The sequence below is a fragment of the Garra rufa genome, chromosome 4 (assembly GCF_049309525.1).
Source record: "Garra rufa chromosome 4, GarRuf1.0, whole genome shotgun sequence".
Lineage (NCBI taxonomy): Eukaryota > Metazoa > Chordata > Actinopteri > Cypriniformes > Cyprinidae > Garra > Garra rufa.
Window position 1 is genome coordinate 2,546,436 of NC_133364.1, and position 27,823 is coordinate 2,574,258.

General features: G+C 35.5%; 1 protein-coding gene across 1 annotated transcript; it reads left to right on the plus strand.

Annotated features, from left to right (window-relative positions):
* Positions 1-361: 361 nt before the first annotated feature.
* On the plus strand, positions 362-27,819 carry LOC141333126 (leucine-rich repeats and immunoglobulin-like domains protein 3). The gene is made up of 19 exons (XM_073838057.1): positions 362-561; positions 5,599-5,670; positions 5,762-5,836; positions 13,753-13,887; positions 15,601-15,744; positions 15,819-15,962; positions 16,042-16,185; positions 16,977-17,120; positions 17,695-17,775; positions 18,869-18,940; positions 19,030-19,101; positions 19,182-19,345; positions 19,998-20,318; positions 22,239-22,520; positions 24,078-24,554; positions 24,636-24,794; positions 25,937-26,077; positions 26,165-26,347; positions 27,282-27,819. Exons 1-19 carry the CDS (start codon positions 362-364, stop codon positions 27,485-27,487), a joined length of 3,216 nt encoding a protein of 1,071 aa, XP_073694158.1. The 3' UTR covers positions 27,488-27,819.
* Positions 27,820-27,823: the final 4 nt, after the last annotated feature.

Sequence of the window (27,823 nt, forward strand, 5' to 3'; positions counted from 1 at the left end):
TATATAAAAAAGATAACATGATTTTGACATTAGATTTTGAACGCGCATCTTTCTCTGCACTACAGTACCCAGAATCCCTCTCGCTGTGGCCTTCGGCAATCCTCGGGTGTCTCCGCCCACGGGAGCGCGCGCCGCGGAATGCTGCTCTGATTCCAGCGCGGTGGAAAAAAGTTTCTCAGAGATGGAGCGGGTGCTGAGGCGCTGATATCTACACTTTTACCCATGATATTAAACACGAAAAGGAGATTTAGTTGACGCGGACCCGCCGAGAACTTCGCCCTCTTCCATATTCGAGCGGAATTAAAACTTTTGCGGATCGATTTTGTGAACTTTTTTATTAGTTTTTGTCTCGGGGGTGAAAATGCCGCAGCCCGCTCGCGCTGTGAGCTTCGTGCTGCTTGTGTTTCACGTTACGGGATTTAAAGCGATTCACGGAGACCTGGATCGCTCGGAACCGGAGCCATGTCCGTCTGGGTGCTCTTGTACGGGATCTTTAGCGGACTGTAGTGGATTAAAACACGGCAGGATCGTGGAGCGGCTGCCCGCGCGGATCACGCGTCTGTAAGTCTTTTAACGTTACCTCAGATCCTTTGTGTCTCTCACTGGAACACGATCAAAACATCCAGGAAAACATTGGCTTTCATTTATTCAGCTGCAGTTAAATATGAGGACAAAACAAAGCGTAGAAAACCATAACAGTGGGTTCAGTTTATAAATGACTAAAGGGTTTGTATTGAAAAACAACTAAATCAAACACGACTGAACGTGTAAATATAAACTTTCTCAGTCTACACACTAGAGACTGTAGTAGAAAACACTCAATGTTGAGTTAGTTTGATTTTGCTATTTTGTGTTTTGTCTGTGTGTTTAGTTTAAAGGCCTTAAATCTAAACAAAACCACATTCATTTAAATTCCAGTATGTTTTTATGTATGTTCTGTGTTGAAAAGTAGACGAGTTCGTAAAGAAAGACATGAAATCAATGTTTTTGAGAAATCAAGTTGATTTATTGACTAAAAAATAAAATCAGTTGCGGTCATTTATGTCCAAATACTGTAAAAAAAATTTTTTAATTTGTAAATGAAGATTATTTGAGTTTTTCTCCTTTACAGTTTAACTTGACAGTTCTAAAAATGTGAAATTTATTTAGAATCGAAATTATGATTTAAAAATAGATACATTCTTTTTAGAAACAGAAATAAAGTCATATTGTGATTAACAAATAATGAGAGCACAAAAAACATGTTCATAAATAAATAGTCATTTAGTCATTTATGTCAAAACACTCTAAAATTATTTTTCAAAGTTGTAAATAAAGATGGAGGTTTTTCTACTTCAAAATTTGACTTGTTCATAGATAAATAGTTTCCAACAAAAAACATTCTAAAATATAATAAATAATTCTTTTTCAAGATTTTTGGAGTTTTCTACTTTAATTAATGTTACTTTGTAATTGTGAGATTTACTAGCAGTTTTTGTGTAAAAATACACTAATTTTATTCTCAGTGCAGACAAGGTTTTAGCTTTAAGCCCTGAGTCCAGCAGGAAGCTTTTAGCACATGAATTGGTGTTTTGTTGTTCTGTCAGTAGGGGCTCACAGGACTTTATTTGGACTTCATTTGCATATGTTATTTTATCCATGAAGAACAAACACATTGTAATTAAACACTTTGCTTTCACGCTTTTCTCTTCATGCAACTTCAGTTCGGTTGCATTGCGTTCACAAAGAGTGCAATGAAATGACCATCTTGTAAGAGTCTCCAACTCCTTCTAGATGTTGGTTCGAAGGAGAACGAGAGTCCTCAGGGCTTCCAGGGGTTCAGGAGGTGATGCTAATTTATGAGCAGCTCTGCAGCACATGTTCACGCATTAAACTGCCTGAGCTTTTGTTTTCCCCAGGCCCATTATTTCTGCTGAATTAGCAGCTAAACCCAACCAGAGATGGAAGCCATTAGGAGCCGATGTGTAGAAAGAGAGGGAGAGAAAGAGGGAGGGAGGAAGAAATGGAGGCCTGAAGTTTTTGGCTGTGAAGGGCTCTCGCTGCCAGAATGGAAAAATAGAAGGAAAAAGCTTTTCATGATTTACATCTGGAAAGAGCCGAGTTTTTTTTTTTTTTTTTTTTTTTTTTCAGTGCTGTGGAGAGTTTGAGATGGCAGCAGCTGTTTTACACCACTTCAGTTTCATAGTTAAACTTTCAACCCATGCACACCATTTACTCTTAATTCACACTGGAAAATTGATCAGTCAGTATTAATAAAAGTGATAAAATATCTTCAAGAAATAGATTTAATGGCAGCATTACCAAAATGTGCACATTTTTTTTCGGAAATAAAAAAAAAGTAAATAGTTTTTATTTGTTTTACTTGTGGACCTTTTGTTGTTGTTAGAATTTTTTTTTTTTGTGACACTTTTTATTTTTGGATGCTTTTGTTGGAGTTTATTTAAATATTTATTTTATTTTTGGACACTTTCTTTGAATTTATTTATTTATTTGGATGTTATTGGAAATTATTTATTTTTATTTTTTGACATGAATTTTGTTTGAAATTATTTATTTATTTATTTTTTAGATATGTTTTTGTATTTTTATTTTTTGGATATATTTTTATATATTTCTATTTGGTAATTTGTTAATAACATGATATTTGCAAGGTAATAACAAGGGTATTACCTTTGAAAATCTATTTGATTCATTTAAATATGGATCAGGGCTCGACATTAACGCTCGTCCGCTTGTCCGGGACAAGTAGATTTTGTGAATGGGCAAGTGAAAGAGGATTTTACTTGCCCGACCGGACAAGTAACCTGATTAAAAAAACATCAATTACAAACAATAACTAGAGCAGCAACTTTGGTGAGAATAATTCTGATTGTATTACTTAAGATGACTGAAAACGGACAGAATCAAGTATCAAGCTCGTGCAGCCTATCTGACTCACGAAAAATCGAAACTAATACGCGCAACAGCAGACACAAAGAAACAAACATGAACAAACATACTGCGGTAGAAAATCACCATTACGATTACAAACGTGACATTGATTTTATACAACAGTAGTTCAATAAACTAGTAGTTAATATTAACTGACTTACATTTTAGGCACATTACTGGCCGTTCTTGCAAATGAAAATAGTTCTAAGCAAAGCAACAGCAGAACAATCGTGAATCTCCGGTAAACACAGCGGTATTTCAGTATTGAATGATTTAGCATTTTTTTAATGAATCGGGTGAGTCAGTGAAGAGTGAACGAACTGGTTGAATCTGTCTATGGTTGAATCGGTGACTCGCTCATTAAGACAGTGACTGCCACCTATTGGTGGTTCGGTCTTATATTTAAAGGTATTGCATTTTTCCAACACTTTAGATTTATGTTTTAAAAAAAGTAAAATTAATCTTAACATTATTTATGCATTTGCAATTTTATTGTGTAAATGCATTTTTTGAAACCTCTTATCTTCATTAAACAGTCTAAGTAAATACAATTAAATGTCATTTTCGTTGCAGGCTCGGTTTTTCCTGTGCAGTGGAAAGATGGAGTTTGCTGATAACGATTTAATTTGTGTAACCATACAGAGTCTAATTATTCTAATTCAATGTATTGATAAAATGTAAGAATTTGATGTGAATGATGACACATACAGTTAGTAAGGTTTGGAAAATAAAGTTAAAGTGTCCTAGAAATCTATTTAAGGCAAATATCACAAATATTCAGATTAAAGTAAGACCTTATAGAGTAGTGATGAGACTATTTCTTCAGAATAGTTTAATTTACAGCAAAAAAAAGCATTTTTTTGCCCCGGACAAGTACATTTTTCACTCGGACAAGTGAATGTCTAATTTACTTGTCCGAAGGACAAGCACATGTCAAAGCTTAATGTCAAGCCCTGTGGATATTTGTGGGTAATATTGAAACCAATCATCAAACTAGCAAAAATGATAAAAACAATCACATCTTAGGATGTGTGTGTCTGTAAATGACAGATAGTGGAGCGACACTGAGAACATGTGAAGTGTGATAAACTGGAGTGTTAATAAACTGAACAAGAGTCTGAAGCGACTATCTTATCATAACAGAGAGAGTGTGATATCTCGATGTGTTTGTGTGTAAGGGAACGCCAGGTTTATCTTTGTAAAGCACTTCCTGTTGAATGTGACGAGTCCAGTGGGATTGAAACATCTGTGCATGAACTGTGATTCATGGATCACCAGCAGAACTAATCTGATTTTACAAAGAAATCTTGTTCCATTCAGCTTCATGTTAACACCTTCAGAAGAGTAATTAAACTGTGTTTAGTTTTAGAACAGTTTTATGCTTAAATTGATGCTTAAAAGCACAAATATGCAGCAGAAACAAAGGCTGGTGATGTTGTTGTACGCAGTGGACGGCTGTGAACGCTCCACCTCTGAGAGATTCCAGTAAAACGCCCGTCCAGAGCCAGAAACTCCACAAACGGACATGATTTGCTGTTGGAAATCAAAGGCGGCGCTCACTTTCCCTGCATTGCGAATAGATTAGCAGTCGTTACTTTCCCCACGGCCGTTCGCCGTTTGAGCTGATGGAGTCCAGATGGGGGTCGAGAGCCATGGAGGCGTCTGGCAGCTTCACGCGACGCTCCAGAACCTTCAGCTGACTGATTCCTGAAACATCAACACGGTCTAAAATGCTGCAAATTACTTTTGACCTGATCTCTCAGAGTCTGTAGACCCTCAAACTAATAATTTTTATGAATTGTTTTAGAGGTTTGAATCAGTCCAACAGAAGTTTTGCTTAATCCTGACTGGATTCACAAAAAGGGTTTTGCTGTTATAAATTGTATTTTCATAAAATCCCAAATCAAAATAGGAGAAACTTAAGAACAAAAGTTCTTTATTGGCATCCATGAAGGGGAGAGTTCATCCAAATGAACATTTTGTCATCATTTACCTCACCCTCAAGTTGTTCCAAACTTGTATGAGTTTCTTTCTTCTGCTGAACGCAAAAGAAGATATTTTAAAGAATGTTGGTAACAGAACAGTTGACGGTAGAAATTGATTTCCATAGTATGGAAAAAAATACCATGGAAGTCATCCATAGTATCTATAAGTTTAAGTTTCTAACATCCATAAAACCTTTCTCTATAGTGGAAAAAGAGAGTATAAAAATTTTATTTTAAGAATTGTTCGCTGAAAAATTATTTGGAAGTAGATGGGTGGTTGATAAATAGGTAACTGGACAGATATTTAGATAGATAGATAGATAGATAGATAGATAGATAGATGGGTAGTTGGATGGATAGTTGGATAGATAGATAAATAGTTGGATAGGTGTTGGACAGTTGAATGAACCTCGTGTTATTGCTGTGAAACCCCCTTTTGCCATCTTTATTTTTAAGAGTGTTTTATAAAATGGTTGCAATAATAGTGTGTTTTCTTTATTATTTGGGTTTGACAATTGGGTTTCTAACTGAGTTAAACTGACGTGTTAAAATGATCATGTGCATGAGATTGCATCACATTTTTATGTGTATTTCTATTTTCTCCCCTTGTTGTCCAGGCTTCATTCGTGTGACAGATTCTCTTTAGAAACTGCGTGTTGATGGCTGTGTTTTTCTTTTGCAGGGATCTGAGCCATAACAAGTTACGCACGTTTCCTGAAGCGCTGCTCGCCAGCCTGCCGCAGCTCAGCGAAATGTGAGTGTGCTTTTTCGGGTTTTGTTTTATTTTCCCCTCAAATGTCATGGACGAAGTCTACATGTGTGACCGTTTGGTTTTATGTTCACAGAAAACTGAGTAACAACGAGTTCGAGTCGATTCCGGATTTGGGCCCAAACGCTGGAAACCTCAGTAGTCTGATTCTGTAAGTATAAAGCAATCATTATTTTGATTTTGACTTGCACTAAAGAGTGAAACATTGATCTGTCTGTTTGAGCGGCCCGACACCGATGGAGTGAGTTTGGGGGTCCACTAGTGGCATTTAATAAAGTTAGATTTAAGGTCAATTCAAATTTAAAAAAAAAAATTGTACATGTAGGATGCAGAACCCTTTTTCCCTTTAAAAATGTCACTTGATTCCCTACTGTAAAGTTCAGTTCATTCTGCAGGCATGAGTTTGTGTTTGAAAAGCTGGATCTGTATGAGTCAAAATAGTTTAAATCTGTTTTTAATCTTCATGTGAAATATTCCTGATTGTCTCATTCATTGCAGTGCTATTAGTGATTATTTACAGTCCTCCAGCAGATTCCATCTTCTTGAAAATGTGACACTTAAAATGACAGAATAATGAAATATTAAATTTCCCTGGAGGAGAGTGTCTGGAGTGAATTTCTGAGCAGTGTGAGCGTGTCAGTGCTGTGTGTGGTATTTTCTCTTGGACGCAGAGCACAGTTTGGCAGCGTTTGGTTGGTCTGTTGCCTGTGACGGCGCCTGTGTGGAGTATCATCTGAGTTGGAGCGCTTGGTGTTAAATACAACACTGTCCAGATACATCCGACTATAGTGCCACTCTCAAACAATTTTAACATCCAAAATGCTTTCATTTTTGATGAGTCGTGTGTACAGAATGACATTGGACTAGTTTTATGCTGGCTTGTCAAAATCTTGGCTGATAATTTTAAGTAGTTTAGTTTGAGGGTCAAGACTCAAGATGGATAGACATATAGTTAGATGGATAGATGGGTAGTCAATAGATAGATGGATAGTTCGATAATTAAATAGAGAGATGGTTGGATAGTTGAATCTATACAGATAATTTGGGAGATGGATGGTTGAATCTATATTGATTAATAGATGGTTGGATAGTTGAATCAATATAGATAGAGAGATGGTTTGGTAGTTGATTCAATATAAATAAATATAGATGATTGTATAGTTGAATCAATATAGATAGATAGAGATGGTTGTATAGTTGAATTGATATAGATAAATAGACATTGTTGTATAGTTGAATCGATATAGATAAAGAGATGGTTGTAGTTGAATCAAGATAGATAAATAGATAGAGATGGTTGTATAGTTGAATTGATATAGATAAATATAGATGATTGTATAGTTGAATCGATATAGATAAATAGACATTGTTGTATAGTTGAATCGATATAGATAAAGAGATGGTTGTAGTTGAATCAAGATAGATAAATAGATAGAGATGGTTGGATAGTTGAATCGATATAGGTAGAGAGATGGTTAAATAGTTGAATCACTATAGTTAAATAGAGATGTTAGATAGTTGATTTGATATAAATAGAGAGATGGTTGGATAGTTGAAGCGATATAGATAAATAGATAGATATTGGTTGGATAGTTGAATCGATATAAATAAAGAGATGTTTGGATATTTGAATCGATAATGATATTGATTCGATATAGATAGAGAGATGGTTGAATAGTTGAATCACTATAGTTAAATAGAGATGTTAGTTGAATTGATATAAATAGAGAGATGGTTGGATATTTGAATCGTTAATGATAAATAGATAGAGAGATGGTTGAATAGTTGAATCGATATTGATATTGATTTGATTTAGATAGAGAGATGGTTGGATAGTTGAATTGAATTTTAAGTTCCTATGCGGTTGATAGGGTGTTCTGAGTGGTTTAAAAAGTAATGCAGTGTTTCAGAACATGCAGCAAATGGTGTAAAACAGGCACTATCAAAGCTCAGTCCTTCAATCCGACGATCAAATTTTCCAGCTAATTACTCTCGAGCAGTGGCTTCATATGGCTCTTTAATTGTTCAAGGCCATACATTCCTGTGAAACGGCTGAATTAATTGAGGTGATGGCGAGCGAATTACTCCCAGCTGTGGAGCTGATGCCGTTTGTTTTTGGTGGGCTGAAGGGTCAAAGACGAGAGACGCTCAGTCTGAGAGACTGTTTGAATAAGAGGCACAAGCTATACGATACCCCAGACCCCCGTACAGCTCTCTCGCTCACTCTCTCTCACTCTCTCCAATATGCAACAGTAGAACTGTGTCAACTGCATTTATGCTGTGCTAGATATATTAGTGTGTTTATCTATGCTTTATTTACACTTGAGAACAACAAAAGTATGCATAATGGCACATTCCAAACCAGCAGAGATGGTGATTCGTGTGTCGCTCGTCCAATCGTAGTAGAGCCTGTTAGTTTGAATGTTTTTAGACATATGACTGAGTTGTGAGTTTGTTGGTTTATATCATCTAGTTTCAAACAAAAAGAGAAAATGAGAAACATCTTTTTGGATAAAAGCGTTCTGTGAAATCAGTTTGTTTTTCCCAAATTCATTAAAATTTTCTCAATTCCATTTTAATGGTTAAAATATGTTTTAGCACTGAAAAAGCATGTCTAAATTTTAATTGAACGATAATAGGGCCCTTTGAAATGTTTTATATCACGATTTGATTCATTGCATAGCCCTACTTTTGATTTAATCACATCAAAATCCATAACATTATGTTGACAATTCTATTTTTATGATTTGAATTCATTGATCCTGTCTGCATTTGCCACATTGTGGAAATTAAAAGGTTCTGTTAATGCATAAATGTACATTAAATAATTATAAAACACTTAAGTGATTGCATTACCTAAAAATAGACTACATTGAAAATCCAAAAGTTTTCCATCGAGTTTGCAGATGCAATCACTGTATGAAGTGCTGATGTGAAATGATTTGGTTCAGTTGCTCATTAACGTGCTGCTTTACAGCATGAGGAAAATATGTTGAAACTGAGTTGAAGTTAATGTGTTTCAGACTTTGTGTGAGCTCTTCTCTGCTCATCTCAGAGCCAAATTCACTTTTTTCCCTTTAGTCTCATCTGCCAGAAACACACACACTGGCGGTGTGGAAAGTGTCTGCGTTGTGAAATTCAGCGAGCGTCTAATAACTCTCATAACGCGCTGACGTGCCAAACATTCGCAGCGCTGCTTTCACAATCCTCTTTATGTGGAAACAATCTCACCGTGAGCGTTTTTCATAGAACGTGTCATATATAACGTGTTTGTCGTTTAGCTCGCAGCGCTAAAAATACCCCAGGCCGTTCAGACTCTGATTTAACTAACGGCGTGTAACAACCTTATTTGCCGAAAATTGGTTGAACAAATTTGAGGTGTGTGGCAAAAGGACACAATGAGACGCTTGTTTGTCTGAACGCTGAGGAGGAGGGCGAGATAAAACACACACACACACACACACACACACACACACATGCTCTCAGCAGATGTTGAAGACACACAGAGAGTGTGTCTGGTTATTTTATGGCTGTTCATGAGGAATTGCACTGAGGTAATAAACAGGAACTAGAATCGAGCCTGACATTCCTCAGGCAAACACATCTTTGTTGTTGTTTTCTCAATCTGAGGGAAAACCTAAATTTTTAAAACGGAAAAAAAAGAGGTTTTTATGGTCATACTCATAAATGAGCTGTTCGACATTCCTCTCGACTTCCTTGTTTTTGCGTTGGATTCTTCATTCACACGTCTGTCTCTCCAGAGGATCTGCTCCGGCACGTCCCGTCTTATCTGTCTTGCTCTCTCAACACCTTTGACTCATTCCCCCTTCGCTTCACAAAAGCACAGACTTCCCATCATGCCTCTGTGCGCCGCTCAACAACACGATTTAATGCCTTGATTTTTCTGAAAGGTGTTTGTTTTTCACCGTGGGCTTTTCTTAAACGAGGGCGAGGAATATTAGAGGTTCAGATTTCTGCCTTGAGCTGAAGATGAGAAACAGAAATGTCAGGCAGTTGAGAGTTGAATTTGTGTTTTTTATGGTTTTAGGGTTTACTAATTGTATGGTTAATAAATAATATAAAATTAATACAATATAATTAATAAAGTATTTAAAAGATACCATTAAATCTGTTCAATCTTCATGGCGTTTCTACATTTAATTAACAGGAAAATGTGCAAATGTATCTGTTTATCCGCACGGATGTTTCTTGTCTCTTCACTAATTAAGCGTCTTCAGGGCGTTTAAGATAACTTTTGTTTGTTTTTGTTTGATTTAAGACCTTTTAAACCAGTTTAAGCCATGTAATGACTAGTGTAAGCTCTTTTTAGACTAGTTTAATCTTTACAATTAGTTTGAACTTTATGACTAGATTATGTGCTCTTAAACTACTTCATGGTCATTTAGACTAGTATGTTTCACAATTAGTTTAAACTTCATGAACAGATTATGCTCTGTTGTACTAGTTCAGCGGTTCTCAATTCCAGTCCTCGCGCCCCACCGCTCTGCATATTTTGCATGTCTCTCTTAGTTAACACACCTGATTCAAATAACCAGCTCATTAGAAGTGAACTCCGTGCAGGAACTGTGTTCCGATTGACATGGTCCCTGCACAGTGTTCATTGCTCCCTACTCCCTGAGCGGGGGAAATCTGTTTACTACACTTCGAAACATTCATTCACATATTTGCGCTACGCCACCGCATGCAGCGTCTTCACACGCAGATGAAACTTACTAGAGAAGTGTGACATAAATGCATCTGTAAATAAATACATTTTAAATTTACGCCTCGAACGCTTTAATGACCTTCAGATGCAACATATACACTCGCTTCGAACTAATGAATAATGGTGGAATATCCTGTGATGTCCACTTCGAAGGGCAGTAACGTTGGAATAGAACAAACGTCTGAAGCGATACGTGAAACACACAAAATATGCAGAGCGGTGGGGCTGAGGACTGGAATTGAGAACCGCTGTACTAGTTTATGGTCCTTTAGACTAGTCTAAGCTTTTTTTTTAGACTAGTTTATGGTCCTTTAGACTAGTCTAAGCTTTTTTTTAGACTAATTTATGGCCCTTTAGACTAGTTTAAGCTTTACGATTAAGACAAGTCTATGCTCCTTTAGACTAGTTTAAGCTTTTTTTTTTTTTTAGATTAGTTTATGGTCCTTTAGACTAGTATAAGTTTTACAGTTAGTTTAAACTTTATGACTAGATTATGCTCTGTTATACTAGTTTATAATCCTTTAAACTAGTTTAAGTTTTAGGCTAGTTTATGGTTCCTAAGACTAGCTTTAGCTCCTTTAGACGAGTTTGAGCTTCTTTAGACTAGTTTAAGCTTTACAATTGACAAGTTTATGCTCCTTTAGATTAGTTTAAACTTTTTTTTAGATTAGTTTATGGTTCTTTAGACTAGTTTATGGTCCTTTAGACTAGTCTAAGCTTTTTTTAGACTAGTTTATGGCCCTTTAGACTAGTCTAAGCTTTTTTTTAGACTAGTTTATGGCCCTTTAGACTTGTTTAAGCTTTACGATTAAGACAAGTCTATGCTCCTTTAGACTAGTATAAGTTTTACAGTTAGTTTAAACTTTATGACTAGATTATGCTCTGTTATACTAGTTTATAATCCTTTAAACTAGTTTAAGTTTTAGGCTAGTTTATGGTTCCTAAGACTAGCTTTAGCTCCTTTAGACGAGTTTGAGCTTCTTTAGACTAGTTTAAGCTTTACAATTGACAAGTTTATGCTCCTTTAGATTAGTTTAAACTTTTTTTTTAGATTAGTTTATGGTTCTTTAGACTAGTTTATGGTCCTTTAGACTAGTCTAAGATTTTTTTAGACTAGTTTATGGCCCTTTAGACTAGTCTAAGCTTTTTTTAGACTAGTTTATGGCCCTTTAGACTAGTTTAAGCTTTACGATTAAGACTAGTCTATGCTCCTATAGACTAGTTTAAGCTTTTATCTTTTTTTTTTTTTTGATTAGTTTATGGTCCTTTAGACTAGTATAAGTTTTACAGTTAGTTTAAACTTTATGACTAGATTATGCTCTGTTATACTAGTTTATAATCCTTTAAACTAGTTTAAGTTTTAGGCTAGTTTATGGTTCCTAAGACTAGCTTTAGCTCCTTAAGACGAGTTTGAGCTTCTTTAGGCTAGTTTAAGCTTTACAATTGACTAGTTTATGCTAATTTAGATTAGTTTAAACTTTTTTTAGATTAGTTTATGGTTCTTTAGACTAGTTTATGCTCCTTTAGACTAGTTTAAGCTTTTTTTTTCTTTTTTTTTGATTAGTTTATGGTCCTTTAGACTAGTATAAGTTTTACAGTTAGTTTAAACTTTATGACTAGATTATGCTCTGTTATACTAGTTTATAATCCTTTAAACTAGTTTAAGTTTTAGGCTAGTTTATGGTTCCTAAGACTAGCTTTAGCTCCTTTAGACGAGTTTGAGCTTCTTTAGGCTAGTTTAAGCTTTACAATTGACTAGTTTATGCTCCTTTAGACTAGTTTAAACTTTTTTTAGATTAGTTTATGGTCCTTTAGACTAGTATAAGTTTTACAGTTAGTTTAAACTTTATGACTAGATTATGCTCTGTTATACTAGTTTATAATCCTTTAAACTAGTTTAAGTTTTAGGCTAGTTTATGGTTCCTAAGACTAGCTTTAGCTCCTTTAGACGAGTTTGAGCTTCTTTAGACTAGTTTAAGCTTTACAATTGACAAGTTTATGCTCCTTTAGATTAGTTTAAACTTTTTTTTTAGATTAGTTTATGGTTCTTTAGACTAGTTTATGGTCCTTTAGACTAGTCTAAGATTTTTTTAGACTAGTTTATGGCCCTTTAGACTAGTCTAAGCTTTTTTTACACTAGTTTATGGCCCTTTAGACTAGTTTAAACTTTTTTTAGATTAGTTTATGGTCCTTTAGACTAGTCCAAGATTTTTTTAGACTAGTTTATGGCCCTTTTGACTAGTTTAAGCTTTACGATTAAGACTAGTCTATGCTCCTTTTAGTCTATTACTACTTTATGTTCCTTTAGACTAGTATAAGTTTTACAGTTAGTTTAAACCTTATGACTAGATTATGCTTTGTTATACTAGTTTATGATCCTTTAGACTAGTTTGAGCTTCTTTAGACTAGTTTAAGCTTTACAATTGACTAGTTTATGCTCCTTTAGGTTAGTTTAAACTTTTTTAGATTAGTTTATGGTTCTTTAGACTAGTTTATGGTCCTTTAGACTAGTTTAAGTTTTTTTAGGCTAGTTTATGTTTCCTTGGACTAGTTTTTGCTCCTTTAGACTAGTTTAAGCTTTTTTTAGATTAGTTTATAATCCTTTAGAGTAGTTTAAGTTTTACAATTAGGACCATTTTTCGCTGCTTTAGACTAGTTTAAGCTTTTTTTTTTAGATTAGTTTATGCTCCTTTAGACCAGTTTAAGGTTTAGGCTTAAGACTAGATTATGCTCCTTTAGAGTAGTTTAAGCTTTACGATTAAGACTAGGTTATGGTCTTTAGACTAAGTTTGTAAGTTCTTGAAAACGTTATTGGAGATGATTTTCAGCGTGTTTACCTGCACAGATGTTTTCGTCTGTTGACAAATGAAGTATCTTCGGTGAGCGTTTCTGATCACACATATGTGCCGTGTCGTCATTTGTGTTTATGTTGAGTTACGCTCAATTTCACCTGTATAAACACAAACCAAATGTGTGTCTGTCAGAAGGGTTAGACCTGCGATTGCAGGGAATGTTTTCAGCGTGTCCGACACACAAAGGCGGCTCTGTGCCCTCCGTGTTTCTAACACAAGCAGCTCCCGCACTGCAATTTAGGAGGCGTGCAGCTCGGGAAATTGCTGGGCTCGTCAGTGGCGCTTTCACTGAGGGAATGGGCTTCATCATCCGCGTAATTGGCAGGGTTTTTTTGTTGTTGTTTAAATACCTTGTTAGTAATTACCTTATAAACCAAATAACACACTTCTGAACCCAGCGGCTGTTTTGAGCTGTTGTGAGGCGTGCAGTGACGCTCTTCACCTGTGCGCTGAATCTGCTTTCTAATATGACTGTGCTTGTGTTTTCAGAGCAAACAACAGGATCTCAAGGATCTCGGCAGATCGGCTCAGTTCGCTGGTCGCCCTGGAGACGCTGGACCTTAGCAATAACAATATTATGGAGGTTCGCTCCGGGGCTTTTCCTCCTCTTCCTCTGAAAAACCTGTGAGTCCTTCTTCTGTTCTCATCTGACCTGCTTTCTAGAAACCTCCAGGAGTCTCACGTCAACTTACTCATTAGTGCTCACTGTGAGCTTTCAGACTAGTTTAAACTCTTTTAGACTAGTTTAAGCCTTTTTAGACTAGTTCATGCTTTGTTAGACTACTTTAAGTTCTTTTTTAGACGACTCTATGCTCATTTAGACTAGTTTAAGCTCTTTTAGACTAGTTTAAGCCTTTTTAGACTAGTTTAAGCCTTTTTAGACTAGTTTTTTGCTTTGTTAGACTACTTTAAGTTCTTTTTTAGACGACTCTATGCTCATTTAGACTAGTTTAAGCTCTTTTAGACTAGTTTAAGCCTTTTTAGACTAGTTTAAGCCTTTTTAGACTAGTTTTTTGCTTTGTTAGACTACTTTAAGTTCTTTTTTAGACGACTCTATGCTCATTTAGACTAGTTTAAGCTCTTTTAGACTAGTTTAAGCCTTTTTAGACTAGTTTAAGCCTTTTTAGACTAGTTTTTTGCTTTGTTAGACTACTTTAAGTTCTTTTTTAGACGACTCTATGCTCATTTAGACTAGTTTAAGCTCTTTTAGACTAGTTTAAGCCTTTTTAGACTAGTTTAAGCCTTTTTAGACTTGTTTTTTGCTTTGTTAGACTACTTAAATTTCTTTTTTAGACTACTCTATGCTCATTTAAACTAGTTTAAGCTCTTTTAGACTAGTTTAAGCCTTTTTAGACTAGTTTATGCTTTGTTAGACTACTTTAAGTTCTTTTTTAGACGACTCTATGCTCATTTAGACTAGTTTAAGCTCTTTTAGACTAGTTTAAGCCTTTTTAGACTAGTTCATGCTTTGTTAGACTACTTTAAGTTCTTTTTTAGACTACTCTATGCTCCTTTAGACTATTTTAAGCTCTTTTAGACTAGTTTATTTTCCTTTAGACTTAAAAGTAGTTTGTTTTTAAACATTTTTTTAATTTAAGCCTTTCTTTGAAATTAGTTTAAGTACAGTTTAGTCTAGTTTGTTTGTTTGTTTGTTTAAGCTCTGTTAGGCTAGTTTGACCTTTCTAAAGACTTAACTCACAAATAGATTAAACCTTTTTTTTTTTTTTACAGATTAGTTTAGGCTCTTTTAGAACAGTTTTAAGTTTTTCAATTACTTTTTTTAGAGTTGTTTATGCTCCATTAGACTAGTCTAAGCTCCTTTAGACTTAAAAATAGTTTGTTTTTAAACTAGTTGTTTAATTTAAGATCTTTTTTAAACTAGTTTAAGTACAATTTAGTCTAGTTTGTTTATTTATTTAAGCTCTGTTAGGCTAGTTTGAGCTTTCTAAAGACTAGTTCAAGCTATTAATATTGTTGCTTTCTTTTTAGACTAGTTTGAGCTTTATAATTAGATTAAACTTTTTATGCTCCTATAGACTAGTTTAAGCACATTTTTAAAACTCATTTATTGTTTTTTAACTGGTTTGTTTTTTCCATTTTAAAGTTAAATTTAAGCTCTTTTTACACTAGTTTGGTTTTTTTAAGTCTTGTTTATAATTTTTTTAAATTTAAGCTTTTTTTATTTTAGAGTGAATAGTTTAAGCTGTTCAAATATACCATGTTTTAGCTTAGTTTAAGCTCTTATGTGACTCCGTAAAATAATTTATTGTCTATTTCAAGATCTATCAGATGTTTCATTGTGTCATGCATCTGTGTTTGAATCGTGTGTTTCTGCAGGTTGATGAACAATAATCGTATCTCCACGCTGGAGCACGGCTGCTTCAGTAATCTCTCCAGCTCGCTGCTGGTGATAAAACTCAACAAAAACCGCCTGAGCTCCATCCCACCCAAGATCTTCTCGCTGCCGCACCTGCAGCACCTGTAAGTGACGCTCTCACATTCGAGTGGACCACACATGCATGCCTATCCTTGACCGTTGTGCTTGTGATTGACAGAGAGCTGAGCAGGAACCGTGTGCGGCGCATCGAGGGTCTGACGTTTCACGGGCTGCACGGCCTGCGCTCGTTGAAGATCCAGAGGAACGGCATCACGCGCCTCATGGACGGCGCTTTCTGGGGTCTGAGCAACATGGAAGTCCTGTGAGTAGACAAGTCCTACTCATGACGAGCTCTCGTTAAATCCAGAACTGGTGTGTGACGTTTGTGTGTTTGTGAGCAGGCAGCTGGAGTACAATAACCTGACGGAGGTGAGCAAAGGCTGGCTCTACGGACTCCTAACGCTGCAGCAGCTCCATCTGTCACACAACACCATCATCCGCATCAAACCCGACGCATGGGAGTTCTGCCAGAAACTCGCTGAGCTGTAAGTCTACTTCACTCTCAAAGATACTCTCTTCCGAACCTGTCCCATCATGCCTTAGCTAGCGCCGGGCAGGAAATGGGAAACATGTTGCTCTTTTGCGGTTGTTTTTCAAACCTGAGTTTGAAAAATCAAAAAATCAACAGTTTTCAAATCAAAACTGTTGTGAATTTGACAAATAAAACTGTCTTTGTGTCTTTTTTTTAACGGAAAGTAATACTTTAATTCATCAAGGATGCATTAAATTGATCAAAAGTGACAGTAAAGACATTTATAAAGTTATAAATAATTTTTATTTCAAATAAATGCTTTCTATTCATCTGTGAATCCTGAAAAATAAAATGTGTGTTGAAATGTTTATTGAGCAAATTGGCATATTAAAATGATTTCTGAAGGATCATGCTGAAATAATACTGAAAATTCAGCTTTGATAGAAGTAAATGACACGTTTACAGATATTCACATAGAACACAGCTATTTTAAGTAGTACAAATATTTTTGTGTTTTCTGTTGTCTGTCTTTCTTTCATTGTTCTGTTTGATAAGTTATATGGAGACTGAAGATGGTAGATTTTATGGATGTGTTTCTGGGTATTAAAGTAGAGTTTTGAGCATACAATGAATGTGTTCATAGGAAAGAATTTTTTATTTGTTCATTTATAAGTAAGTGATTCACAAGTAAAGAACAGCACGATGTGCGATTAATCCTTCAGTCGCATTCATTCATATGAGATGATGTTTAAAGCGCTGTATTGTTGAATGCTTCACTTAATATTTTCCTTGTCTGTATGTCAGCGATCTGAGTTGGAACCAGTTGAGCCGTTTGGAGGAAGGCAGTTTTGTCGGACTCAGCGTCCTCGAGCAGCTCCACATCGGAAACAACCGCATCAGTTTCATCGCTGACGGAGCGTTTCGAGGCCTCGCCAACCTGCAAGCGCTGTGAGTAGTCACTTCCATGTTTATGATATGAACTACCTGTTTTTGCGGTTTAGTTTTGATAAATTGTCTTGGTTGGACATCAAACTCTTCAGAAAAGCAGAAAAAAAGTTTTATATGATACGAGTCCTCTATATAGTCAAGAAATAGTCAGAAAATCCATTTTAATAAATGCACAAGGTTATTTTGCATTTAGACAGAATCTAAAAAAGTTTGCACATGTGTTTTATGTTTTATATCATATTTGATCATCAGGCTTTTATGGCTCATATAGTCTGATATAGGGAGAAAATTTTGGCTCAGACTCAAAATGAGCAAAAACATACAATTTGGTGCAGATGCTGATATTTATATGATGACATTCTGATGCTTGTCATGTAAATCAATGAGATCTTTATAACTGTATAGCAGATACTTACATAGATTGGTTGGTTTGTGTCAGTATCAGGATTTGTTCTGGTTGTTCTGCTGCTTTTAGTGTATCATTTGGTGGCAGCAGCTTTACGACTCTTTCTTGACGTGTTTTCTGGGTGTGGATTTTAACAGTGTGGTTTCTCTGATTTCTCGCCCTTTCCAGAGATCTGAAGTATAATGAGATCTCGTGGACCATCGAGGACATGAATGGGCCTTTCTCTGCTCTGGACAATTTAAGGAAACTGTGAGTGATCTTACTTGGTTATTCATTATTTACGATATGTGACCCTGGACCACAAAACCAGTCTTAAGTCGCTGGGATATATTTGTAGCAATAGCCAAAAAGACATTGTATGGGTCAAAATTATTGATTTTTCTTTTATGTCAAAAATCATTAGGATATTAAGTAAGGATCATGTTCCATGAAGATTTTTTGTAAAATTCCTACTGTAAACCTATCAAAATGTAATTTTTGATTAGTAATATGCATTGTTAAGAACTTAATTTGGACAACTTTAAAGGTGATTTTCTCAGGATTTTGATTTTTTTGCACCCTTAGATTCCAGATTTTCCAATAGATGTATCTCGGCCAAATATTGTCCTATCCTAACAAACCATATATCAATAGAAAGCTTATTTATTGAGCTTTCATATGATGTATATATCTCAGTTTTGTCAAAATTTTACCTTATGACTGGTTTTGTGGTCCAGGGTCACATATTATGTACGTTTTAGAGCTCAATTTAGTCAATTTTAACGCATTTGACATACAGACCTGTATGTTGAACATCATGTAGGGCGACAACTGACTGCATGATTAGAATGCAGTTTTATGAGCCTAAAATTCAAGATAGGAGTGCCAAAAATGACCTATAAAACAAACTGTATAGTTTAGAAATCTCAAACCAATATCCGCACCATTGCAAATGTGATACTGATTTAATACAGTTCAATAAACAAGTTAATTTTGTTACATTGTAGATGTAATGACTTTTGCTGATTTTTGCAAATATAAAATTGACAGCAGAACTGCTGAGCATCTCCTAGAAACACACAGTGGTGATTCATTACTGAATGAATCCACAGTTTTGAACAAATCAAATGAGTCAATGATTCAGTGATTCATTTATTAGGACAGTCACTTAAAATGAATCAGCCTTTTGAGCAAATTCAATGACTCATTCACTTGTTTCATTTCTAAATGAATTGGTTGTATGAACGATTCAATGACTCGCTCATTAAGACCTAGTAATTGATTCACTTGCTCTAAATACGTTCAGTATGATTGCATAGAAGCAAACACTGTCCTGAAACCATTTGTTTCTCTGTTTCTCAAGGTTCCTCCAAGGCAATCGTATCCGATCCGTCACCAGGAAGTCCTTCACAGGCCTGGACATGCTGGAGCAGCTGTGAGAGTCCCTTTCAGACCTCAAGCGTTTGATGATGACGATGTGTGTTTGTTCGTTTCCTAAACGTCTTTTCTGTCCTCACATCACAGGGACCTGAGCAACAACGCCATCATGTCGGTTCAAGCCAACGCGTTCTCTCAGATGAAGAAGCTCACAGAGCTGTACGTATGAATCTCTGCTCCTCCTTTACATTTGCTCATGAACCTGTAGCGATTATATTTACATGTCTTCCACCCATCAGGCACCTGAACACGTCCAGCCTGCTGTGCGACTGCCAGCTCAAGTGGTTTTCTCCATGGGTGGCCGAACATGCTTTCCTTCCTCTGGTGAACGCCAGCTGCGCCCATCCACATCTGCTGAAGGGCAAAAGCGTCTTCGCCGTCGCCCAGGATGAGTTTGTGTGCGGTGAGTGGGCGAGTTTCAGCCGGTGCTCCGGTTCATTTAGGCTCGTTTTTTAAAATATCTTATTCGTGAATCCGTTTCCTGAAACTGCATAGAAGCACTTCTGTTCATATTTTCAATCAAAACTGTTGTGAATTTAACAAATAAAACCGTGTTTGTGTCTTTTTTTTTTTAATAAATGAATACTTTTATTCATCAAGGATGCATTAAATTGATCAAAACTGACAGTAAAGACATTTATAAAGTTATAATTTTTATTTCAAATAAATGCTGTTCTTTTGAACTTTCTATTCATCTGTGAATCCTGAAAAATAAAATGTATGTTGAAATGTTTCTTGAGCAGCAAAACGGCATATTAGTATGATTTCTGAAGGATCATGCTGAAATAATACTGAAAATTCAGCTTTGATCACAGAAATAAATGACACGTTAACAGATATTCACGTAAAACACAGCTATTTTAAATAGTAAAGATATTTCACAATATTACTGTTTTTATTCTATTTTTAATGAAAAAAAATGCAACTTTGGTGAGCAGAAGAGGCTTCTTTTAGAAACATTTTGAATGGTAGCATATGCACTAAAAACTGAAATTAAACCGAAACACAAAACATAATCAAAACAATTCATATTTGACATTTTTGTGCTTTTGCAGATGATTTCCCCAAACCCCAGATCACCGTCCAGCCCGAGACGCAATCAGCCATCAAAGGCACCAACGTGACGTTCGTCTGCTCGGCAGCCAGTTCCAGCGACTCCCCGATGACCTTCGCCTGGAAGAAAGACAATGAGATCCTGAACGACGCTGAGATCCATAACCAGGCTCATCTGCGTTCTCAGGTCGGCGAGGTCACAGAGTACACGACCACACTACAGCTGCGCAACGTGGAGTTCACTAGTGAGGGCAAATATCAGTGCGTCATCTCCAACCACTTCGGCTCCTCGTACTCCACCAAAGCCAAACTCACCGTCCACAGTAAGTATTCAGCCCAAATAAACTCTGAATCTGTTTAATAACCTACTGTTTTACCCTCGTAATGCATTCAAAATCTCTTGTCATTTCACATTTCGTGTCCGTTTGGACTCAAGAATCATTTTTTTTAAACAGTCAAAACTGACATATTAAATGGTTATATCTCTTAAAAAATAATTGTCAAAAAAAAAATCTGAAAAAACTATGTATTTTTTATAAATATTTTACCTCCTTGTCATCCAAGATGTTCATGTATTTCTTTCTTCAGTTGTAAAGAAATTGAGGAAATTTGAGGAAAACATTTCAGGATTTCTATGGTGCCCCCGAGGTTGAACGTCCAAAATGCAGCTACAAAGGGCTCTAAACGATCCCAGCTGAGGAATAGAGGGCCTTATCTAGCAAAACGATCGGTTATTTTCTAAAAGAAATTACAATTTATATTAGGGTTGCAAAAAGGTGAAAAATGTCCAGTAAATTTCACAGGGTTTCCGCGGGGTCTTAAAAAGTCTAAAATTTAAAAATCTAAATTTTAGGCCTTAAAAAGTCTTAAATTCGCTGTTCTAGGTCTTAAATAATTTTACACAGGTCTTATTTTCCCGATGTCCATGTAACGCTACCTCTAATGCTCATCTAAATTCTCTTTCTGTTGTTTCCGTGATGTTGTAGTTCTTTATTTCACTATTCCAAATATAAATTGCTGAATTTAAACTACAAATGAGACCAGCATGCAATAGCCAATCAGCTTTCTGTTATTGGCGCGAGTCTCTCTCGGATTGTACCGCAGAAGTCAAATGGATTTAATTTTTTAGCTATGAGGAAGTGCAAGTTTAGCGATACTGGGCTTGGAAAAACTGAATATAGGGCTTGGCTAAGGCCAGTTGCTAACAACTGTAGATGTTTTTTTCCCTCTGTGGAAGTTACTGCGTCTTCAGACAGAATCGCAGTATTTATATAACATTTCTAATATATATATTTATAAATCAATAAATGTATTTAAAACATTAATCTCACTTTTAATTTTGCAGTGTAAATTATGTAATCTCACTGCTAACAGACATTTAGAATTTATTGATAAATTCATAAAATAAATTTCAAAGGTACGCATACATTTCAAAAGTAAAAAAAAAAAAAAAATCGCTTCAGAATTTTTTTTTTTTACATCAGATATTTCTAGTGGTACTTTTATGGGGATATTTTGTGTGGAATAGTATCTGCTGATATGGAAAGTTCACTGTTTATCGTAGTAATAAATTTAATTTATGACAGCCATGAAATTTTGTTTACTTTTTACATTAAACACATTAAGTATCACATATGCATGTAATATAATACCTATTTCCATTACAGGTTTAGGTCTTAAATTTCATATAAGGTGGTATTAAAAAGGTCTTAAAAAGTCTTAAATTTCAATTGTTCATATCTGCAGAAACCCTGATTTCAGAAACATTCCAGAAATTTTAGAAACTTTCCAGGACTTTTTTTTAAAGACTTTCAGGGATTTTTGGAAAGTTTCCAGAAATTTACCGGAAATTTTCCACGCCTTTGCTATACCCTAACTGTCATGAACCAGAATATACAGAGTTCACGCAAAGCAGGACAAGACGAGCATTTGTGGTTAAAAGGGATATATATTTTGTCAATTTCAGAAAATAGCTGATCGTTTTGCTAGATAAGACTCAGTTTCTCAGCTGGGATCATTTAGAGCCATTTGAAGCTGCATTTTGAAAGTTCAAACTCACGGGCACCACAGAAGTCCACTATATGGAGAAAATTCCAGAAACGTTTTCCTCAAAAATCTATTTCTTTACGACTGAAGAAAGACTTGAACATCTAAATTTTTGCTCTGAAACTGAACAACTCCTTTAATTGATTTCTTTTAGTTTGTGAAAACAATTCCTAATCTGTCTAATTCCTAATCCGCAGTGCTGCCGTACTTCACCAAAATGCCGATGGATCTGACGATCCGCGCCGGAGCCACCGCTCGACTGGAGTGCGCCGCCAGTGGACATCCGTCCCCTCAGATCGCCTGGCAGAAAGACGGCGGGACGGATTTCCCTGCGGCCCGCGAACGCCGGATGCACGTCATGCCGAGAGACGACGTGTTCTTCATCGTGGACGTGAAGACGGAAGACGTCGGCGTGTACAGCTGCACTGCACAAAACACGGCCGGCGCCATCTCTGCTAACGCTACACTAACAGTGCTGGGTAAGAGTATGCATGCGTTTGTCAGAAGTGATCAGAGTGAAATTACTAGAGATGCACCAAAATAAAAAATTTTACTTAACTAAAATTAAAGATTTAATTTAGCTGAAAACTGAGTTTCCCTCCCTCCTTAACATTCTGTGTCTTCTAATACATGCATAAAATATTTTTGTATAATTTTGTTTATTATATAAAAAAATATTTTTTTTTATATAGAGATGTGTCAACACAACATTTGAAAACACATGTATGGAATTTAGTGATGCACCAAAATAACAATTTTTGCTGAACTAAAATTAAAGATTTAATACAATTTAAGAGTTTCCCTTCCTTCTAAACGTCCTGTGTCTTCTAATACATGCATAAAATATTTTGATATTTTTCAAAATATAAAAAAAAATATATATATATAAAGATGCGTCAAAACCACATTAAAAAAACACATGTATTGTTTGTATTTAGTGATGCACCAAAATATTTGACTAAAATTAAAGATTTAATTTAGATGAAAACTGAGTAACCCTCCCTCCTAAACCTCCTAAATGTAAACTTGTTTTCTAATACATGCATTAAATATATTGATATTTTTTGTTTATAATATTAAAAAATTATAATTTTCTTTTCTCTATATTTTTTTTTTCTTTATATTCTTTATATTTTTTTCTAATACATGCATTAAATATATTGATATTTTTTGTTTATAATATTAAAAAATTATAATTTTCTTTTCTCTATATTTTTTTTTTCTTTATATTCTTTATATTTTTTTCTAATACATGCATTAAATATATTGATATTTTTTGTTTATAATATTAAAAAATTATAATTTTCTTTTCTCTATATTTTTTTTCTTTTTTTCTTTTTCTTTATATTCTTTATATTGTTTTCTAATACATGCATTAAATATATTGATATTTTTTGTTTATAATATTAAAAAATTATAATTTTCTTTTCTCTATATTTTTTTTCTTTTTTTTCTTTTTTTTCTTTATATTCTTTATATTTTTTTCTAATACATGCATTAAATATATTGATATTTTTGTTTATAATATTAAAAAATTATAATTTTCTTTTCTTTATATTTTTTTTCTTTTTTTATTTTTCTTTATATTCTTTATATTTTTTTCTAATACATGCATTAAATATATTGATATTTTTTGTTTATAATATTAAAAAATTATAATTTTCTTTTCTTTATATATATTTTTTTATTATATAGAGATGTCAACACCACATAAAAAAAACACATGTATTGTTTGAATTTCGTGGGGAAAATTGACAGCTGTGACTTTTGCATATCAAAAGTGAAAAATCACAAATATCATGGAGATTATTATTTTATTATTATTATTATAGATTATTAAATTATTATTTGATGGGAGGTGCTACAAATAATGTTTCATGAAGCTTTATTAATGCAGCAGCATAGTTGAAATGGAAACGAATCAATGTTATGAGAATTTCAGTTCTGGCTGAACTCCTTTTTTGTTTAATCTGACTGCATCCATGTGTGGTTTTTTTTCTGAAATGTCATGGAATAATGTCCCGTTGCTCCTGCAGAGACGCCGTCGTTCCTGCGTCCGCTGATGGACCGTACGGTGGTGAAGGGTGAGACGGCGGTGCTGCAGTGTATCGCGGGCGGCAGTCCTCCTCCCCGACTCAACTGGACCAAAGATGACAGCCCGCTGCAGGTGACTGAGCGCCACTTCTTCGCTGCAGGAAACCAGCTGCTGATCATCGTGGACGCCGCGGATGGAGATGCAGGAACTTACACGTGTGAGATGTCCAACCCGTTGGGCACGGAGCGAGGGAACGTACGCTTGGCCGTCCTGCCTAACCCGAATTGCGACTCGGGGCCAGCGGGTGGTGGAGTGCTGGGGTCTGCTGCAGGCAGGGGTCCGGAGGAGGACGGGTGGACCACGGTGGGGATTGTCATCATCGCTGTGGTGTGCTGCGTGGTTGGAACCTCACTTGTGTGGGTCGTGATTATTTACCACACGCGCCGACGCAACGAGGACTGCAGCGTCACCAACACAGGTCCGTCCTGACCCGACATTGTTTGTATTAATGAATCTGTGATGGTTAACGCTGCTAACCTTGGTTTTCTCTCATGTTTAGATGAGACTAATCTCCCGGCGGATATTCCCAGTTACCTTTCGTCTCAAGGAACGCTAGCGGAGCGTCAGGATGGGTACATGGCGTCTGAGAGCGGCAGCAGCCATCAGTACATCAGCTCCTCCATGGGGGGATTTTACATGCCGCCCAAAGACATGAACAGTAAGACATGACTGCCAATGTTACTATATGCACAGAAATGCACGAAAAAATTTAAATCTGTGAAAATCTACAGTTAAAAGTTCTGGTTGCCTAATCACGGCATGGATGCACTCAAATAAAAATCAACAGAAATTTTTGGTAAAAAAATTAAGTAGTTAAAGTACTGTAATTGCTGAAATCTGTTTGTTTTTTTCTTAGTAATGTACTAACCAGGGTTATTATACTTAAGTAAAACCTAAAATGTTGTTCAAATAACTTAAAAATAAAATATTTTTTTAATTCATGTAGGTGTCAAGACAACATTTCGAATTTTTTTTGGTTTCATTTGATGTACTAAATAACTAAACCTAAAGCTGAAATAAAAATGTAAACTATATTAAAAAAAAACACAAAAATGACAATAACACTACAAAAATAAAGACTAAATATTTGAAAGAAAATCTGTGAAATTTACAGAACAATGTTCTGTTTTCCAGAACTTCACTGTATTATTTTTTTTTTTATTATTATTATTGTAGTGTAATTGCTGAAATCAGGCTTTTTTAAATCTTTATAATGTACTGACCAGGGTTATTATAGTTAAGTAAAACATAAAAAGTTATTAAATTAAATACAATGTGATTTTTAAAATAATTTAATTTTTTTTTCCATGTAGCCAAGACAATATTTCTTACTTTTTTAATGAGGTCAATTTTAATAAAATAAATAAATAATAAAGTATCTGTAAAAATAAATAATAATAAAATGTTTTAATTAAAATGAAAACAAAAATAAAGACTAATAATTCTAAATAATATTAATAAAACACAATAAATATGGCAAAAACAAACTGAGTTGACTAAAATGAAAAATTTAAAAACAAAAACTATAATAGAATGTCAGTTTCACTGACAACTTAAAACAGTGTACATGACTGATAAGAAAAAGCTAAGAAACAGATATTCCATTGAAAAACCATCAAATGTAATTCTTGGAATTAAAGTTATTTCTATAAGATGACATTTTCGCTTCCAAAAACTACATTCAACAATATTTCAGTGTATTGAAACATTTTCTGGTTAGATTTATTGCTGCTTTTCACCGTACGTAATATTTTTTACCATAGTATTTTCACTGAGATAATATGTTTTCTCCTTCCATAGGCCTCTGCCAGCTGGACACAGGAAGTGAAGCGGACATGGAGGCGGCGATCGACCCCCTTCTCTGCCATTATCAAGGGCCGTTGGGATCACTGCTGAGACGGAGCGACCGCTACAGCCCGGATCTGCCCGACACCTACAGCGGTGAGTGACGCAGACATGCGCAGAACATGCATCATACCCTCTGTGTCTTCTTCATTAACCCTGACCTCCTCCTCCTCTGTCATGCAGTGTGTGCGTCAGAACAGCGGCCTGTCGGCGCCGGATCCTCCTGCAGCAGGAAGCGTGAGTTCTACACCTGCGGCTCCGCCCTCGAGCCCTTCGATCACATGATGATGCAGCTGCCCGACACTTCCTGTGTGGAGGACTGTGAGAGAGGAGAGTGCATTCTGGGCTCCTCAGGATCATATATGGGTGAGTTTGAGCCGATATTTATCAACCAGCAAACAGAACACACCTATATTGCCCTCCAAAGGCAAAGAGCAGTAACTACACATTTGGTCAAAAGTCTCCTGGTTCAATTTTGTCCTGTTTCAGAGAAACTAGAGTGTTAAAATCGCAGTAGCTACAAAATCCAAACTAATACCATATATGTGACCCTGGACCACAAAACCAGTCTTAAGTCGCTGGGGTATATTTGTAGCAATAGCCAAAAATACATAGTATGGGTCAAAATTTTTGATTTTTCTTTTATGCCAAAAATCATTAAGAAATTAAGTAAAGTTCATGTTCCATGAAGATTTTTTGTAAAATTCCTACTGTAAACATATCAAAATGTAATTTTTGATTAGTAATATGCATTGTTAAGAACCTAATTTGGACAACTTTAAAGGTGATTTTCTCAGTATTTTGATTTTTTTGCATCCTCAGATTTCTGATTTCAAATAGATGTATCTCGGCCAAATATTGTCCTATCCTAACAAACCATACATCAATAGAAAGCTTATTTATTGAGCTTTCATATGATATATAAATCTCAGTTTTGTCAAATTTAACCTTATGACTGGTTTTGTGGTCCAGGGTCACATATGGTATAAAAACTTTAAAGGCATTTTGGGGTGGGGTTCAATAAGTTTTACTTCTCCCCACTCCATTTCAAGCATAAGCATATAAATTATTATTATTACTATTATTATTCTTATTATGTATTTTCTTTTTTTTTCTGCTGTTACACTATTTGCTTGCTTGAAATAAATAAATAATTCAAAAATAATTCATTTTTCTCAGTTTGAGTGTTGGCGTAGTTACTGCACTTTGCCTTTGTAGGGCAGAGTAGTAAGCATGAGAAGTGCATGCACAGTACAGTGACAAATAAATAATAACTGATCGCGTGTGTCTGTGGTCTCAGGTACGTTTGGGAAAGCGGCGTGGCGGCCGCAACAGGATCTCTGCGCTCATAACTCGGTCATTCTTCACGAGAATCCATACGCAGCGCTTCACACCGACTCGGATCTGGATGAGGAACACGCGATGGAGCCGGACGTGAGTGTTTACGAACAACCGTTCGATCACAGGACGATAGAGAGCTTTCCCACGTCGCCGCTGGGCTCTTAGTGCCGTCGAGGATGACCAAAAAACATAAACGCTCTACCTCAAGAAAGGAGCTACGACTGAATGTAAATGACACGTTTGTACAGAAAAAAACAGATTTATATGCATTTTATACGAAATTATATTTTGTAAATTAATAGTGTAAATATGACCCTTATTTTTCCTACTATTGTCCTGTAAATGTACGCCCGAGTCAGATGTATACGACTGATCGGAGGACTGGATTCTAGTTTGATCCGGATCTGTTTATGATGTTTATTCCGCTTTGGCTTTTGCTTTGAATAAAGCACCGTTTGCACAAACTAGTACACAATAAACATTCCCGTCAGCTGCTACACG